General features: G+C 39.9%; 2 protein-coding genes across 3 annotated transcripts in view; one reads left to right on the top strand and one right to left on the bottom strand.

The window, feature by feature from the left end:
• Positions 1-2,100: 2,100 nt before the first annotated feature.
• LOC110110404 (pentatricopeptide repeat-containing protein At4g11690) lies at positions 2,101-9,435 on the top strand. 2 transcript variants are annotated; one of them, XM_020841863.2, is made up of 2 exons: positions 2,101-3,827; positions 9,158-9,435. In XM_020841863.2, the coding sequence occupies exon 1, from the start codon at positions 2,136-2,138 to the stop codon at positions 3,636-3,638; it is 1,503 nt and encodes a 500-aa protein (XP_020697522.1). In that variant the 5' UTR covers positions 2,101-2,135; the 3' UTR covers positions 3,639-3,827; positions 9,158-9,435. The 2 variants fall into 2 exon arrangements, with proteins under 2 accessions (XP_020697522.1, XP_028557239.1); XM_028701406.1 differs by lacking the exon at positions 9,158-9,435 and adding an exon at positions 8,003-8,192.
• LOC110112074 (meiosis-specific protein PAIR3) overlaps positions 8,934-17,885 on the bottom strand; it is a 32,345-nt gene continuing 23,393 nt past the window's right edge. Inside the window, exons 11-13 of the mRNA XM_028701407.1 lie at positions 10,146-10,280; positions 9,482-9,573; positions 8,934-9,260 (exon numbers count right to left, since the gene is read on the bottom strand). Of these exons, the coding sequence (XP_028557240.1) occupies positions 9,189-9,260; positions 9,482-9,573; positions 10,146-10,280 (299 nt within the window). The 3' untranslated portion in view covers positions 8,934-9,188. The remainder of the gene's footprint in view (positions 9,261-9,481; positions 9,574-10,145; positions 10,281-17,885) is intronic.

Raw genomic sequence — 17,885 nt, forward strand, 5'->3', positions numbered from 1 at the left:
ATCTATATAAATAAGAGAAAAAACCCCCCCCCAAATATGATCCCTCTAACCTTCGTTGCTTGTCGAATACAGTCCTCAGACCATTATCAGTAAACTACGGCCCTCAGACAACCATAGCCCAACTACGATCTCTTTGACGTCCATTGCTCAACTATGATCTGTCCGTCCTCTACGCCTAACTACGGTACCTCTGACCTCCATCACCTGATTACTATCCTTCTGACCTCCAATGCCCAATTATGATCCCTCTGACCTCCTTCACTTGCCATGGTTGTTCTAACCTCATTTGCCCAACTATACTCCTCAGACCACAATCGCTCGCCTACTATGGCCCTCAAAGCACCATCGTCCGACCACAGTCTCTTCGACCTCCATCGCCCGACTACAATCCCTCTACCTCCATTGTCCCCTGATTATAGTGCATTTGACCTCCATATCCCGACTATGGTTCCTCTAACTTTTGTCACCCAACAATGGTCCCCTTGACCTTAGTCTCCCGACTATGGTCTCTCCGACCTTCACGGTCTAATTATTGTCCCTCCGACCACCATCTCCCACTGAATACGACCCTCCGACCTCCATCGCCCATCGACTACAATCCCTCTAACCTTTATCACTTGACAAGCATCTCCTTAATCTCAATTACCCGACTATGATCCCTTCGACCTTCTTCTCCCAACTATTGTCCCTCCAACCTCTGTCTCCTAACTACGATCCCTCTGACCATCGTTTCTTGCCGCCTACGATCCCTCCAACCTCTGTCGCCAGTCAACTACAATCCCTTGGACCTCCATCGCCTGACTACGGTCCATCTGATATCCTTCGATTAAGGTCCCTCTGATGACCTCTATCGTCCAACTACGATCCTACTGATCAAATGAATATGCCAATCTTCTCTTGAAAACATCTTTCATGCCATTGGATTTTTTGAACTCCAACCATGTGACATGCTCTAAATGATGTATATTTACACGCTGTGTTAACACCTTCCCTCGATGAAGAGCATCCTTTGTAACCAATAATAATCAACAGTGGAATCATATTAACTAAATAAGACCCCATGATTTTTTTTTTCCTTTTTAGGGTTTCCACGTAAAAATCCTGATGTCTCTTATGACCCTTGCACCGCTCTCTCTTATTTGTGTGTGTGCTGGATCTTCGTACAAAGTTAGGATGCTAAACCCCATATCTCTCTACCATGCGAATGTTCTGTCCTGCAAAAAATGTTAATCAAATTATATTTATATTCTAAAATTTTGTATTATAAAAACAATTGATAAATTTTTTTATAAATTTAAAATTTCCATTTAACTTGATTATATATATTACTTAAAATTTAAATCTACCTTGATAATTAATGGTAGTTAATTTTACTTTTTATGTTTTTCATTATTGTTGTGGACCTCTTAGTCAGCAAATAGGGGATGAATATTCGATATATGTGTATATAGTCATATTATGAGATATTATTATGAATTTAATATGAAAATATAACTTATTTTAATAATAAAAGAAAAAACCCTAAATTAAAAACGTAATATTGACTTGTCAAATACTATGCTATGATTAGAAAATTAAAATCATGATTAATTTTGTCTAAATTGAATAACATATTTGATATAAGCATAAAGCATGCATCTATATAAATAAGAGAAAAAAATAATTATAATGAATTAAATAACTTAAGAATGATAAGATATATATAATTCGTTCTTATTTGATAAAGTGGGATTGCAGTTAAAAATAATAACCTATAGATCGAATATGAGAACTCATAAAGAGAAAAGGCCATCCCATTCCCATCCAATGGATGCATCCAAGCAGTATATTAGTGATGTTAGTATTGATCGTTAAAGAACACAAATTTAATACTTATAATTTTAATCATGCAAATAATATAATTTCTATAAAATAGAAAAAATAAATATTTTTATTTTAGAAAATGAAATTTAACTACGTCTATAATAAATTCTACGTTCACATGTAGGTTAAAAAATAAATAAATAAAAAAATAATAAAAAATATTCTACGTTCACATGTAGGCTGTAGCCATGTAGGTTCTTTTCAGGAAGACGGTGACGAAGATTTACTATTAAAGAAGGAAAAAAAAAACGAAAGCCGAGTAGTAGCAGAGAATGCAGCAAGCCAGTCGCACATTTCATTTAATGCAAAAAATGATCAAAAGCCAAAAATTCTCCTCACCTCAGTCGTCCACTTCCTCTCAAATCTTCAATCTCATGATAGACGCCCACATCAAATTGCGTAAACCAGAGCCCTCTCTCTTCTACCTCCACCGCATGCTCGACTGCGGCCTCGTGCCCACTTCCAACACCTTCAACAATCTCCTCCTCCTACTCTCCACCTCCCATTTACCCAAAGCCCTCACCTTATTCCACAACGCATATGCCAACGGGCGAATACCCCTCGACGCCTACAGCTTCAACATTGTCATCTCGCGGTTATGCCATTCTGGCCAGCTGGATGAGGCTCTTCAACTTCAAACCCTCTTCGAGCGCCGCGGCGGAGTGCCGAACCTCGTCATGTTCACAACTCTAATCGACGGCCACTGCAAAAATGGCAGTCTGGAGGAATCAAGGCAGTTGTTTATTAGAATGAGAGAACTTGGTCTGGCCCCGAATGAATTCACTTACACTGCAATGATGAATGGGTACTTTAGACAAGGTTTTAAGAAGGAGGGAATACAGCTTTATGATGAGATGAAATGCGTCGGAGTTGTTCCCAATCTGTACACGTACAACTCTTTGATGGCGGAGTACTGTAAAGATTACAATTTGGATCCTGCTTTCAACCTGTTTGATGAAATGCGCCATAGTGGGTTTGTGCCAAACGTTGTCAGTTACAATATTTTGATTGGTGGGCTTTGCAGGCTGAGGAGGTTGAAAGATGCTGTGGATTTGCTGGGTAATATGAAGGAAGTGGGAATAAGGCCGAGCAGCATTACCTTTAATATTCTAATGAAGGGTTTTTGCAAAGCAGGGAGTATGCCTACTGCGATGAAGCTATTAGATGAAATGAAGGCAAGCGGATCTTCTCCAACTGCCATCACTTACAATACTCTGATTGCAGCATTCTTAAAATCTGCTGATTTAGTTGGAGCAGCCTCTGCTTACAAGGAAATGAAGGAGAGGGGGTTACATCCTACCCAAGCAACGTACACCATCCTCATTGATGCCTTTGCTAGGAATGGAGACATGGAAATGGCCTTTGGGATTTATCACTCAATGGAGCGTTTTGGTCTTCAAGGCGATGTTTACACCTTTGGTGTTCTCATACGCGGTCTCTGCACTGAAGGGAGTATGAAGAGTGCCATGAATCTGTTTCGGTCAATGATTAGCATGAGATTGAAGCCAAGCAATGTGATCTATGACACTTTGATTTTTGGATATTGTAGTCAAGGTAGCACCTTCAGATCTCTTCAGTTGCTTAGGGAAATGACAGGGAATGGAATGGTCCCAAATATCTCAAGCTATGGTCTAACTATTCGACTTCTCTGCAAGCAGGGCAAGTTTAAGGAAGCTGAGGTTCTGCTCAATGAGATGCAAGTTGCTGGCTTTCTGCCGAATGATTGGATTTATAGGGCAATATCGGATGCAAAGCTGAGGTGCTTTTTGTTATGATGCAAAGAAAATTCTCGAAGTTTAGCCCCCTGGAATGTTGGAAAAGGGAGAAGCTTTTTACCTGAAAGGAAAAAGACCATTGAGTTGGTATGGGGGATGGTATCTGTCTATCTGATTTGGAGCACCTTCTCTAGGTTTTTAACAAATGCTGGGTAAAATATGCCAAAGGAAGGTCCCTTCGTGGTTCTAGTAAGTATTTCGTCACAATGTTAGTCTAATAAATTATTTGGACATAAGATAGCAGCTAATTAAAACACCAGTTTGAAAATTTAACGTCTGTAAATCCTCCAGGATCTTATAACTTGCAAGATTAAGCAACTTGTACAAGTTCAAAATCAAAAAGTGGTGTCCAAGCAAAGAAAATAGTATAACTGGTTGTTGCATGGCATATATTAAATTTAAAAGGCAATTTACTTATTCTCCATGGTGATCCTTAGTGTTAAATTATCATAACTACATGGTTGTAAATTTACATTAAAAATGTTATGGCTTCATTTGGGACGTGTGTTTTTTTTTTAAATAGGAAAAATAGCTAGCAAAATACTTTAGTATCTTTTTGGATGAAAATATTAAATTGCATTGTCACTATTTTTCTCAAAATTTTTTCGGAAAAGATGTTCTTAAAAAAGCAGAGTAATAAAAATTATGACCGAAAAAACAACTTGAAGAAAAATTATAACAACAAAAAGAGAATTGCACAAGCCACCCCCAAACAAGCCTATCTTTAATTAAATTAGACCAGTTCAAACCAATTTAAAAGAAAATCAAATATTTCCTAAAATATCAATCCACTGTTTATCACATGGACTAAGAAAAAGTATGTTATTATTGAAGAATCAATTTGATTTTAAGCAAGAAAACTCACCATCACCTTTGAGTTTTATGCTAATGCACTGATGAAAAAGTTTAGAGAACAAATAAAGGGTCTTCATATTATTTTATTTATTTATTTTGGTATTGGGAAGATATGTGAATGAGTCTTAATAATTTGTTGCACATTGTTTAAGTTGTCAAACATTTGTGATGCAGGGGATCTTCAAAGTCATCACCAGTGAGTTCAAAGATATAGTATCATGTGTATTTTGAGAGATGTTTTGATGTATTTTCAATTTCTTTATAGTTAGGGTTTTCATTTTTATCCCATGTATGTTATGGGTCATTATATCATAGTAAGTATTGCGATGTATTTGTTTTTCTATATCATCTATATAGTAGTGTCTAGAAACATTTGGGCATTCTCTATGTGTAGTGATAGTGGAATCTAAGTTAGATCATGAAATTTTGACCACATTTTAGCCATTTTTTGCCATCATTTGAATACAATTTGACATCTATCTCGCTAGTTGACCGAAACATCATCTTAATGAATGTAAGGTTATCTCGAAAAGTGTACTTTTGCCAAGTAAATAATGGTCATCTAGATGAAAGTGTCATTAACTTGGTGCGTGAGACTTTGCTTGACTAAACTTTGGATTGTTTTATATTTGGCTGACTTGTTGAACCTCTAGAGCGAGGATTATTAGCTCTAGTATGTCTTAAAAGTTTATCCTAGCCTACATTAAGATTTGCCTATCTGACTGTGCCTCCATGCTCATTGATTTTGACTCATCTTTTCATTATATGTTTCATGTTGGACAGATCAAACTCAGCAGGGTCCAAACAACTAAGCATGTCTTATAGATAGGAATATTAGATGGGAGCCATCACCATCCGATGAGAGACATGCTTTTCATCAATTTTGATATTGGAAAAGCTTTTCAAGAAATCAAGATGTACCTTCATGACAATTAAATCACATATCTCTATATGTTACTTGAAGCAAGAGGGAAGTTATACTATATTATTTAAACCCTGAATTTTCAGTTTACATGATAATATGAATATGCTTGTTATGATATAAATTAATGGTGGCTCTTTCCCCTTGCTCCGAGCCTCCAGCACATGATAAAGATCATTTTGAGCTTATCATAGAATATTTTATTATATTATTTAATCATATATCAAACCAAGAACATAATTTTATTAATGGTTAAAGTTTCAAGCAAACAATAATGCAAGGTGAGAGAAACCTTTTGAAACACCAGTACAACTAACTTTAGGTGAAGATTGGTATTTTAGAATTAAGAGGGCATTTAATGTAGTGAAATGCTCAGAAGATAGGAAGTTTTGGTAGTTGTACTGGTGTTGTAAGAACAAAAAGATGATGTTCACATGGCTTTTCAAAAGGTTAGCTTACAACTTATACTACTTATAATAGAAAAATAATGTTAGAAGCGTGAATGATACAAAAAAATACATTTATCATTTTTTTATGATGTTGATACTATTATACATTTGTTTTTTTATAATATTTACCTAAGTACTTGTGGGCTCCAAAACTTTGCGCCCAGGCCTCTCCGAGACTCCTTTCTTTCTTTTGGGTCATCAAGAGAGTTTTAACAAGTATGTTCTGAGGCATAATTTCAAAAGGCAGATTATGTTTTAAATAACACTACCTAGAGATTTTGCCCTCATTTTTTGAGAATTTTATGATATGAGTTCAAGTTTCCTATAGGCGCAAGCCCCTGCAGTTAATTACCCTCCTGGTAGCAAGAGAGAACTTTCGATTTAAGCTAGTCGTCAAACATATACATAGTATCTAGCATATAGTAGTAACGTGATTTGATATTTGAAAATTTAATATTTAAAATTTAGAAATTCATCACCTTGCATTTAGAGCGAATAGTGGGGGGAATGATTATAGATCCGATCAAGATCCCGTGGCTCCGTCGTCCCGGGTCATCATAGTCCCTAGTTTACTTAGTTAGAGGAGGTAATTGACCTAACCTGGTAGAAGGATCCTTGTTAGTAGCAATGGGTTGTTTCGTCCAATGGTACTTTGTAGATCTGGGGTGAATATTTGTTTAAGTGGGGGATTTAAATCCACCTTAGCTAACATAGGTCTTTGTGCTCTATCGGTCATATCCTATTGATTTATTGCTCAACAATTTAACACCGTTGGGGAACATACGGGCTCTGAACATGATCGTAATTTAATGGTGCAATTTGGCTGCAAAATTATCCGGTCATAATCGTTTATCTATGGTGCTATTTGGCGGCAACCAGAGCCCTACATTGGGTGCCCATACCCACACCCACCCACGTACTCACCCATACCCAATGGGCATGGGTGGGTATGGGTACGCCCATGGCCTCGTGGTTGGGTATGGGTGGGTACTCAACATCAGAGGACAAACTAATTTACATTACTAATTATCATAAGCATGCAGTATATTACAGTAATCCTTACTATATAGTGCGCAACACTGAACCGTGTCATGACCACGATAAATTTTGATATGTGACTTGAAAGTTTGCAGTCAGAGAAAATGACAAAAAACTCAAGGCCATTAATCCATGGCAGACTGCATTCAAGAAGCGTAAAAAGTGGGTGGGTGCCATCCTGAAAGTCACCATAGGTGGGCATGGGTGAGCAAAGCACGCTAACGCAGAGCGTGGGTACCCAATGGGTACCTAACCAGGACCCCGTGTAGGGCTCTGGCGGCAACACAACCAGTTAGATGACACATGCCACGTTCTTATTAACGAGAAACAGATTAAAAATGAATCCTAGTGATATTCCTGACCAGTCATTTGCTCTTTATGAGCTAAAGTGATTGAATAAACAAGTTTCCTGGTGTTGTGTTACTGCAGAGCTAAGAATTATCCAGCCATTGCTTTGAGCGAATGTGGATGCTTGTTAGCTTCAGAGAAGCAGGTGGGATCAAAAGTGGGGAGGATTCGGTGGCTGAGATTTAAAGTTTGTTCAGGTTTGATTGAACCCATTTAAGATCGGGTTATCATGGGGTGATGAGGTGGTGAGATGGGTGTAGGAGGTTTAAGATTGGTGGTATGAATAGATTTAAAGCTTTGGAAGCCTTCTTGTGGAGATGTGGACTGAACTTGCTGAGTGATGGTTTGTTGAGGTATTGGGAGTGAATTGGAGATTGTGGTAGTACTGGTAGTAGGAGGGATATGAGACGTAGGTAGCAGTAGATTGGATTGATGAGTAGATGGTTGTACATTGTCTATAGGTGTGGAGGTTTGGTTGGCATATGGGAAGATTTTTTCATCAAAGCGAACATGTCTAGAGATGATAAGTTTCACGATGGAAGGGTGAAGGCATTTATTGCTTCTATGTTTGTTTGAATAAACAAGAAATGTATACAATAGGGTGTGATGTTGTAGTTTGTGACGTTGGTGAGGTGGAAGACACGGATAGCAGGCTTAGTATTGTCAATATTCCGAACACAACGACAAAGACTGTTTTACGATCGAAAGTCATATGGACAATGTCGCGTGTCAATTTTGAATACTAATTGGAGACTTCAACTGTTTTCATCCAATTTGACTGCAAGGAGCTCACTCTTATATGAATTCGATGCTCCAATTGCAATAGCGCAACCCGTTTGACAATCGGAGGTTGTTTGACCCTTCAAGAGGGGCATCACGCCCGTCGACCGTCATTTTAGTCGCTAATTTTTGCTCTTTTCGCAGGTCAACTGTACTTCAATAAGTTGGCAACTCAGTTCAATAAACAAGACCATCAAGCACTCTCCACTTAAAGGTAAATTCAGTGCCTCGGCTCATAACCCGCAAGGGATTCTATTAAATTTGCTGTGCAGAACATTGCATAAGTCTTCTCCTTTTTTGGTGAAAAATGTAATACCAGCTGTACATTCCAATTAGCACTAGAGGTGCAAATTTAGTTGAGTAGAGCTCAAATCAAGAGGTGTTCAAGCTTGACTCGTGAGTCAAATATCGAGCTCGAGCTTGAGTCGCGACACAAAAACGAGCTGTCGCACTGCTCGTAAAGCCTCTCAATTTCGGTTTCACGCCCTCCATACACAATTTCCCACCCGGTTTCTCGGCCGATGAGCCAGCAACAGTATAGATGCTTCGTTGCACATAGACTGTGCTTTTTCCAGTGGATAAAAAAAGATGACCTACTTTTTTTTATTTTCTCTTGTGTAAAACAAATAACTCTTACACCTACTCTTGAAAATATTTTTTTAGCTAGAGTAATTAATCTTCACTGCAACTTATGTTAAAACATTTAAACCTGGCACCCCAATCGAGGCCCTCTCTGGCTCGGCTCACTTACACACCTAATTCGCAAATATACCACTCATACTTTAAGATAGCACATTTAAAACTATAATGATCATATTTCATGCAGCATTAAATACCAAAACCAGGCCTAGACCTGGTTTTTTATTTTCTTTTTAACCTAATTCCTGAATGCGATGGCCAAAGTAAATGAAACTATGCGATCAAAATCCATATTTTTTTTCTTAGCAAGATTCGTTCGTCCATTGAAAACTCACACAAACATGTTTATGTTGGATTAAGTCTGAAGGTACCATATGGGTGACAGAAATACAAGAAAGCTGATCCTGAGCTTTTAATACCTATCTGGCTATCTTTTGTGTTGTTATATAAAGTGGAAAACATGGTCTTATCAAGGCCTTTATTTACAGGCTTTTGGCTATACCGAGCATAGGAACTTGCTTAACTGATTGCTCCGTCACTCAGCCACTCCTTCAAGGCAAACTTCAAGCTGTTCAACCTTTTTCTAGCATCCTGCGAGGATTAGGCAAAAATAATATGAGTGCCCTACAAAATCAATGTCTGCTTTGCTCGCTCATCAGGTTACATTCTGATAACATGTAATATAATAAAACTATTACTGATATATCATGTTATGATGTTCCTAGAAATAAAATGATATAATGTAATGAAACTTTTGGGCATCATATAGTTTCTGGAAGAAAAAAAAAACGGCTACTGGAGACTAAGTTTACCTTTCTGATTGCTGTGATGCTTGTTTCAGCTACATTTAACTGATCTTTCATTGTTTCTTCAATCTGCAAAAGAAGCTTCCTATGCAATACTTCTGCACATGTATTACCAAAAAAAATCAATGCAAAAATATAAAACCCTATTGTTAAATGAATAATCAGTGGTTTACAGAATACGAAGATTTTGCATTTGCCGTTCAACATCACTGTACATGCATCAAGAAACAAAAGAATCAGCCTTGTGAGTAGTGTAAAGGAAACCTGATAATAAACGAAGTTCATTTTTCCTTTAACTTTGTTCTAGTCTTAGACTTTGCAATGGCATGTCGGCCTATGAATCTATGAAAATAATTGTAAGGTATTATTACAAATACTTTTCATCAAACAACAAAACATTTCTTGCAACAGTTCCTACAGCATTTAACCACGAATGGGCATGTCTAATGTTGCATCAGAAGACATCATCTAGTTTTCACCAAGGAAATATCTACGATGAACAAGGAAATGTTTTGGAATAGGAGCCTGATTGGTCTAATAAGATATGTAAGACCAGTTCACAAGCCGAATGCCCAACAATGAAACCTTCTGAAGTTATAGTTTTGCTGGCTCCATGTTATACTATGAGTAGATATTATATTGTATGATGATAAAACATAAGTGTACATACTTTGCCGATCTGAAGTTACTTTAATCTCAACGTTCTGTGCTTCTAGTTCCTCCAGGGTGCTGCTGCAGTTCAGAAGCTGATGGTTGAAATCTTCTTTGTACTTCTCATGAATTAACCCGAGCCTTTCTTGATGCTCTGTAAGAAACTACCAGGCCTCAGATTTTTAAGCTTTAATGATTGAATCAAAGGAATAAAGCGAACACAAAAGAGAGTATCAGTGCACACAAATAAGAGCCATCGATTCTTTTAGAAAGACGTACCAAATTCAATTAATTGTATTCGTCATCAACAAATTAGCTTAACATAGCAGTTTATATGGCAGAGTAAGTTTAAACCATGTATAACCATTTATCTGAACTAGGGTAGAAATCCAAGAAACTACCGCAAGTAATTTGCAGCAACATTGTCAGTTACAAATAATTCTATTACATAATTTAAATTTTCTTGTAATGTATCATCAAGCATGAATTGTACATCATGTAAACATGAAGGGTCATCCTTAGGATCAATCCATATTGGGAAGTAATAATGTTACGTGTTCATCAATATTAAATTTACAGTTGTTGATGATGAGGACATCGATAGACGTTATCGACGAATATATCAGCGCAGGAGTCGTAGATCGATGGCTACGATCCACAGTCTTTATTTCTGATGCTTAGTCTTTATTTTGATTCTTTTAGAAAGACGTATCAAATATTAATTATTATTTCCGGTTGTACCCTTTCTTTTGAGTTTGCTTGAGTTGTAGCCCCAGGGGCATATGAGTCATTGTATTTTTCCCTTATGCCTATATATTGTGGCCTCCTCTATTGTATTGGATGATGAATTATGAATGAAATTTTAGTTTTTTTTGCTTGACTCTAGGTGAGTGAAAGCAATACTCGTCAATCTTTGGTGGATTCCAAGGATCACGATTCTACAATCTCTTTCTTTTTCCTCTACTTCAAAACCCCTCTCCTAACCCATCCACCCGCCAGACTCACCATTCTCACCCCTTTCTTTTCATCCTACCTAAGCCTAAATCCCCACCCAACTTGCCACCCCTTCCCTAGGCCGCACAAGCCGCCGGCCACCAGTCCAGCCGCTAGCCTGCCCTCCCTTCTCCCCTTCTACATGCTCAACCTGCCGTCCCATAATCCCTAGTCCACCTAATTTGAATTTCAAATTTCAAATTTTCCCATAATTACTTTCCTAAAATACCTCCATGCTATTTAGGAAAGAATCCTTGTTGGCAATCAATCTATTTTGAATTTCAAAGCCCCTTCCTAGAGATGTAAAACCCCATTAGCAAGTTATTTCAATTTAAATCAAATCTGAAATTAAAATCAGATTTGATTTCAATCACATTAATTTCCTTGGGGCCCACATATTAAACACAAAACTCCCTCTCTCTCCCCTCTCTACATGGCCGGCCCCCCCCTTCCTCATGTTTTCTCTCTCCAATCCAACTCAAATGTCAATTAATGCTCCCCTAATCCTCTCCTAAAACTGCCGGCCCCCTAGCCCTAATTTGGGGATTTAAATTCGCATTAATTTTCCCTTCCTCTCTAATTCAAAATCTGAAATTAAAATCAAATTTTCTTTTTTCTAAAATATTTCTCCACCTCTCACCCAACTCACATTACCTCTACCTTTCCTTGCCCAAGCCGCCCCTCCCACGTGCCTCTTCCCTCTTGAAGACCCAACCCTCCTAATGTTTGGAAGCCGAAGAAGAAGACAACATCCTCCTTTCTTCTCTCTGATAGTGTATGGCCGATCCTGAGATCGACCACAGCTTTATTTATAACGCCCAAGGAGAGATAGACATCTTTCGTAACTCCTTTCTGTGAACCCGATTGGGAGTACGACGATACGGTGGAAAGCTACGCCAACCGCATCATCTATTGCCTCGTCGAGACAATCGAGCTTCAACAACCTAGAATACCGTGGACGCTCATTGGGCATCCCATGCCTCCTCCACTGCCGGCTACCTTCCCAACAACAAAGTTCCTCAACTCCCTTTTCTTAGTGGCGATCTCAAGTCTAGCATGGAGCATCTTCATCCGTTAAACCCTAGAGTAGTTGAGTGAGAAACCCTTCAAGATGAACCTCTCATTATTAAATTACATATTTATGTTATAAGCTATTATATTATGATTGCATTTGTATTTGATTAAGAGTGTTTTGGTTAATCTTCATGCAATTCTTTGCCTAAGCAAGTGGAAGACTACGAATTTATAAAATCGTACTTTGATTTGACGCATAATTTTATATTGGTTAACTTGTAATAAATTCTCTTGCTAATTTCTCATGAACTTCTTGCATGTATCACATCATTTGGTATCAAAGCATGGCTAGCATGCGTCATTTATGCTATAACTCATCCTAGGGAACTACATATTCATTCGTAGGTATTGCTACATGCATGTCATCACCTAGAAAATTTTAAACCTTAGCTATCTTCCTGTCCAGAATTTTTCTGCATCTTTTAGTGGCCTTTAGGTGAGTATAACCTAGTGTTTAGGTGCTGCCTACACCCTAGCAACCCTCCTAAACATCAAGGCAACTTAACCCATTGTTGTAGTTTGCTGTTTTTGTCATTTCTGCATCATTTAGTTGCATTTAGGTGAGTACATTTAGTGTCTAAGTGCTGTCCTCTAACCCTTCACCCTTCCTTAGTGTCCCTTAACATCCACCTAAGGATCCGGAACAAATTCAAGCGACTTTAAACCTCATTGTTGGTCAATTAGTCACGGTTACTCAGCAAATTCAAAACACCCAAACTGATTTAGCGGACTTTCGACGCCAAACTGGAGAATGCCTCGATAACATCGAAAGGCTAGTAAACCCGATAATATACACACAATCTAGACCTCCTCGCCTTACGTCGAAGAAACTCAGGTTGACTACAGACCTCAGCGGGAACCTTACAATCCTCATTATAGACCCAACCATGAGCCTGTAGGACATGAACCGACTTGGAGAGATAATGAAGCCCAGTTATTGAAAAATATCCGAATAGACGCCCCTTCCTATGACGACACCCTCGACCCTCAAATCTTCTTGGATTTGCTCAAAAGGATGGATAGTTATTTCAAATGGTATAAAATCTCGGATGCTAGAAAAGTTAGGTTCACGGAGATGAAGCTTACAAATAGAGCTAGCCAATACTAGACAAACTTAGAGAACATGCACGAAGCTCGAGGTGAGCATCCCATCACCGACTGGCGAACCATGAAGCAAGAACTCAAGCGAAAATACCTCCCTCCGTCCTACTACCCCAAACTCTTAGATAGATGGAATAGACTGACTCAAGGGAGTAGATCTGTAAAAGAGTATATATCTGCTTTTGATCACTACATGATCCGTTGCAGCGGAGAAAAAACCACTACCCCTGCCCAAATCCTTTCTATGTTTAAAGCGGGCCTTAGGGAAGATCTTCGTAATGAACTCTTCGCCAGAGGAGTTGATACGGTGGAAGCCGCCTGCAGCTTAGTACTCGGCCTGGAAGAGTCTAAGACCCATTCCCATTCGAAGCACTTAGAAACCCGCCCACCTCCGTTTAGAAGTTCCTCCGGTCAACCTAAGAACCGACCTAATGGCCCTGTGAGCAACCGACCAACTGCTAGCCCAGCTCAACCTCGCCCTGATTTTAGAGGTAAAACTCCCGAGCGTGATACTCCCAAAGCCACTTCTGAAACCAAGTGTGATAGGTGTCATGGATATGGACACATTGCCTTGCAAAGTTCCAGTCTATGTAAGGTCACCATAATCGAAGAAGTTGAAGAAGATGAGGAAGAGCTTGAGACTGATCTAGTTCATCACGTTGATGAGGAAGAAGACTTCTTCTGCGAAGATAACCCTGTTGATCTACAACTTGTTAGATGTGTGTTTTCCCAATCAAAGCCAAGTGATGAATGGCGTAGGACTAGGGGTGTCAATTCGGGTCAGCGGGTCGGGTTCGGGTCGAACCCGGAACTAACCTAGCACTGTTCGGGTCAACCCAAACCAGACCCAATTCGGGTCCGGGTCAACCCGACCCGACACGAATGACCCGAAGTTGATCTAAAATTGATAATTTTCGAGTAAAAAATCGGGTCAATATTCGATTTTCAGGTCAAAAACGGGTCAATCTCGAGTTTTAGAGTCAAATATGAGTTTTAGTGTCACTTTCGGGTCAATTTCGGGTTGCTGGGTTAACCCGAACCCGACCCGTCTCGGGTTCGGGTTGAGCCGAACCCGAATTTTTTCAGGCCGGGTTCGGGTCGTGTTTCGGGTCGTGTCAAAATTTGACACCCCTTTGTAGGACCTCCATTTTCCATACCTTTACTAAGATTAAAGATAAGAGCGGTAAGGTCATCATCGATAGTGGAAGTTATATCAACGCTGTCTCTTCCGCTATGATATCCAAATTTAACTTAAGGACGACACCCCAACCGAATCCTTATAAGGTTTCCTTGATTAACTCGACTTCCATGGAGATAAAAGATATGAGCCTTATTCCCCTCGAGTTTGTTGGATATCAAGAGAAGATTTGGTGTGACGTGTTGACGATGGATGTGGGTCAAATTATCCTTGGTCGCCTTGGTTATTTGACAACAACATCCACATTTATGGGAGGACAAACACCTGCGTGTTTGAGTATAATGGCAAGAAGATCAAACTAGTTCCCTCCCAACATAAACCAAACAAAACTGACATTAAACCTGTCCCCATTAAATCTAGCAGAGGTTTAAATTTGTTAACTGCAAAGGAAGTCGATGTTGAACTGAGTCAAGGAGCTCCTGTGTATGCCCTAGTGGTCGGGAAGCAAGCACGAAGCTAGGAGAACCTATCCCGGAAGAAGTCCAGCCTCTCCTTGACACTTGTGCGGATTTTTTCCCAATGGATCTCCTTAACCATCTACTCCCTTTGCGTAACACCCAGCACACTATAGACTTAGTACCCGGAGCCTCTTTGCCCAACCTTCCCCACTATTGAATGAACCCGGAAGAACACGCTAAGTTAAAAGAACAAGTTGATGATTTACTCCAAAAGGGATTTATCAAAGAGAGCCTAAGTCCTTGTGTTGTTCCCACAGTTCTAACTCCCAAGAAGTATGGCTCTTGGAGGATGTGTGTTAATAGCCGCGCTATCAACAAGATTACTGTGAAATTTCGTTTCCCTATTCTCCGCTTGGATGACATATTGGATATAATGACGGGAGCACCCCTTTTCTTGAAGATAGATCTAAAGAGTGGATATCATCAGATTAAAATCAGACCTAGGGACGAATGAAAGACGATATTTAAGACTAAAGATGGCTGTATGAATGGATGATTATGCTGTTTGGTCTCAGCAACACCCCTAACACTTTTATGAGAGTAATGACCCAAGTCCTTCGCCCATTCCTTGGAAAGTTTGTCGTTGTCTACTTTGACAATATCCTAATTTATAGTAATTCGGTGGATCAACATCTAAATCATTTAGGCCAAGTCTGTGAGATTTTGAGGAAGGAGCAACTCTATACAAATCCCAAGAAATGTATGTTCCTCACAACTAGCATCACCTTTCTAGGGTTTATAATATCCTCGCAAGGAATTTCAGCCGATCCTGAGAAAGTACAAGCAATCAACGAGTGGCCTGAACCTAAAACTATCAGAGATGTTTGGAGTTTCCATGGATTGGTCACATTCTATCGGAAGTTTATTAGGAATTTCAGCACAATCGTAGCCCCCATAAGAGACTGCCTCAAGAAAGGAGATTTCCAATGGACTGTGTGTTGACCTACAAACATAAAAAAAAAAACGTACCTCTACGGACGCCGCCCTAACACGATTCGACGCGGCCATTCTTCGCGTGATTTCTGCGATCTCGCCGTCCTCTTACACGACTTTATGTCGTTTCATCGCACGACGGCCTCACGTCGTTAAAAAAGCCAAAGAAAACGAGGCCTTCGGCCTCGCTCGGTTCTCATGCGATTCTCTCTCGCTCTCTCTCGATCTCTCGCTCATTCGACGACTTTCCCTTGCTGTCGGATCGGAACCACAACGTTTTGATCATAAGCTAGAACGGGAACCCGCTCGTTGTAGAGGTAGCTTTCTCCTCGTCGAGCGCTTCTTCGGCTTTCCCGTGGCTGGTCGAGCCCGCACCTTCGACGACTTTTCCTTCTGTCGGATCGGAAGCAAGATCGGGAGCTCGCCTGTGAAGGTAACTCTCTCCCCGTCAAGCGCTCCTCCAGCTCCATTCGTGGCTTGTCCGACTTCGCTCAGTCCGACGACTTTCCCTACCTGTCGGGACGGAAGTTACGGCATTCCGATCGGAAGCAAAGAACAGGAGTTCGCCGGCTCTGAAAGTAGCTTGAATCACACACGAGGGAGTTCAAACTACAAGAATATTTATATGGTTAAGAATGACTCAAAGTACGTTACAAGACCTCAATGCGTGAACTCCAGCAACAATCCCCACATAAGCCTGTTGAATGAGATGGCAATACTGGAGACCATCAATCAAAGACATGTCCTCTACAAACAAGTACAATCAAGACCCACCTGAGATTGGTAAAAGGGTGGGTATGATACAAGAACAATGGGTCTTCTACAAATACCTTCAGGAGGTCGTAGAAAATACAACGGGTCCCGTAAATATGTACAAGCTACTTGTGGATAACAACAGTGTGTATTGTAAGTACAATGAACCACTGTGGGCACAAGTACAGATATCACCTACGATAACGGTGATTAGGATCTACAAGCATGTCAGGTACAAGAATAACCTGGTGTACGAAGAAAGACCGTCCCCTGTAAACAAGTACAATTAGCAAAACCACCCGAGACTGATGAAAGGGTGGATATGATGCAGAAACAATGAGTCTTCTACAAATATTTTTAGGAGATCGTAATAGATGCAGCGATCCCCTGCAAATGGATACTTGTGGATAACAACAGTGGATATATCGTAGGCACGACGAACCACTGTGGGCACAAGTACAGATATCACCTACAACAGTTGTGATCAAAGTGTTGTCAATACACCGGGTACAAAGGCAACCCGATGACGAAAAAAGACACCCCTGGCGGAAGGGAGAAAATGTTTGAACAAATTAGAACCAAACTTTCTGGTGTTCCAAAGTCTCTTCTTAATTCTATATTTAAGAAGAAAACAACTCTGGTACCCACAAATACCAGAAATAACAAGTCCACTACACCGAAGAGCCTAAAAAGAGTTCTTTCCAAATCAAAACGACGGACTTCAAAATCCAGAAAATAACTTCCCTAGTGATTGAGAAACGGGGGTTAATGTCAAGATGAGGAAATACCTCATGACATCCAAATAACCACGCCACCGGATCTGCAACACTGATACAAGCAGACAGAAGGCGTTTACAACCTACAACCCCACGCCACCGGATCCGCAATACTCGTGCTAGCGGACAGAAGGCGTGTACAAGCCCTCAAATGAAAAGTTGTACGCACTCAAATGGCTGTTACATGCACAACTATATAATATTTCAAAATATTCCTACACGTGCACCGTAGTTTGTATACACATAGGTACACAATGGGTAAATACAATCTCAACCCGCATAGGCCCCGGCAAACGTGTTATTGGTACACACGTGACGTCTAGGGATGTTGCGCGGGTCAACAAGTGAATTTAAATTCGAACCCGATCCTTCTATACGGATCAATAGGAGTCGACAGGGTTCGAACCATTAAGCAAATATGTGGCCGTGGCGACCTGTGTATTTGTTTCAATACATTCATATTAGGCCTTCAA

Source organism: Dendrobium catenatum, unplaced genomic scaffold, assembly GCF_001605985.2.
Source record: "Dendrobium catenatum unplaced genomic scaffold, ASM160598v2 fragScaff_scaffold_1687, whole genome shotgun sequence".
Taxonomy (NCBI): Eukaryota; Viridiplantae; Streptophyta; class Magnoliopsida; order Asparagales; family Orchidaceae; genus Dendrobium; species Dendrobium catenatum.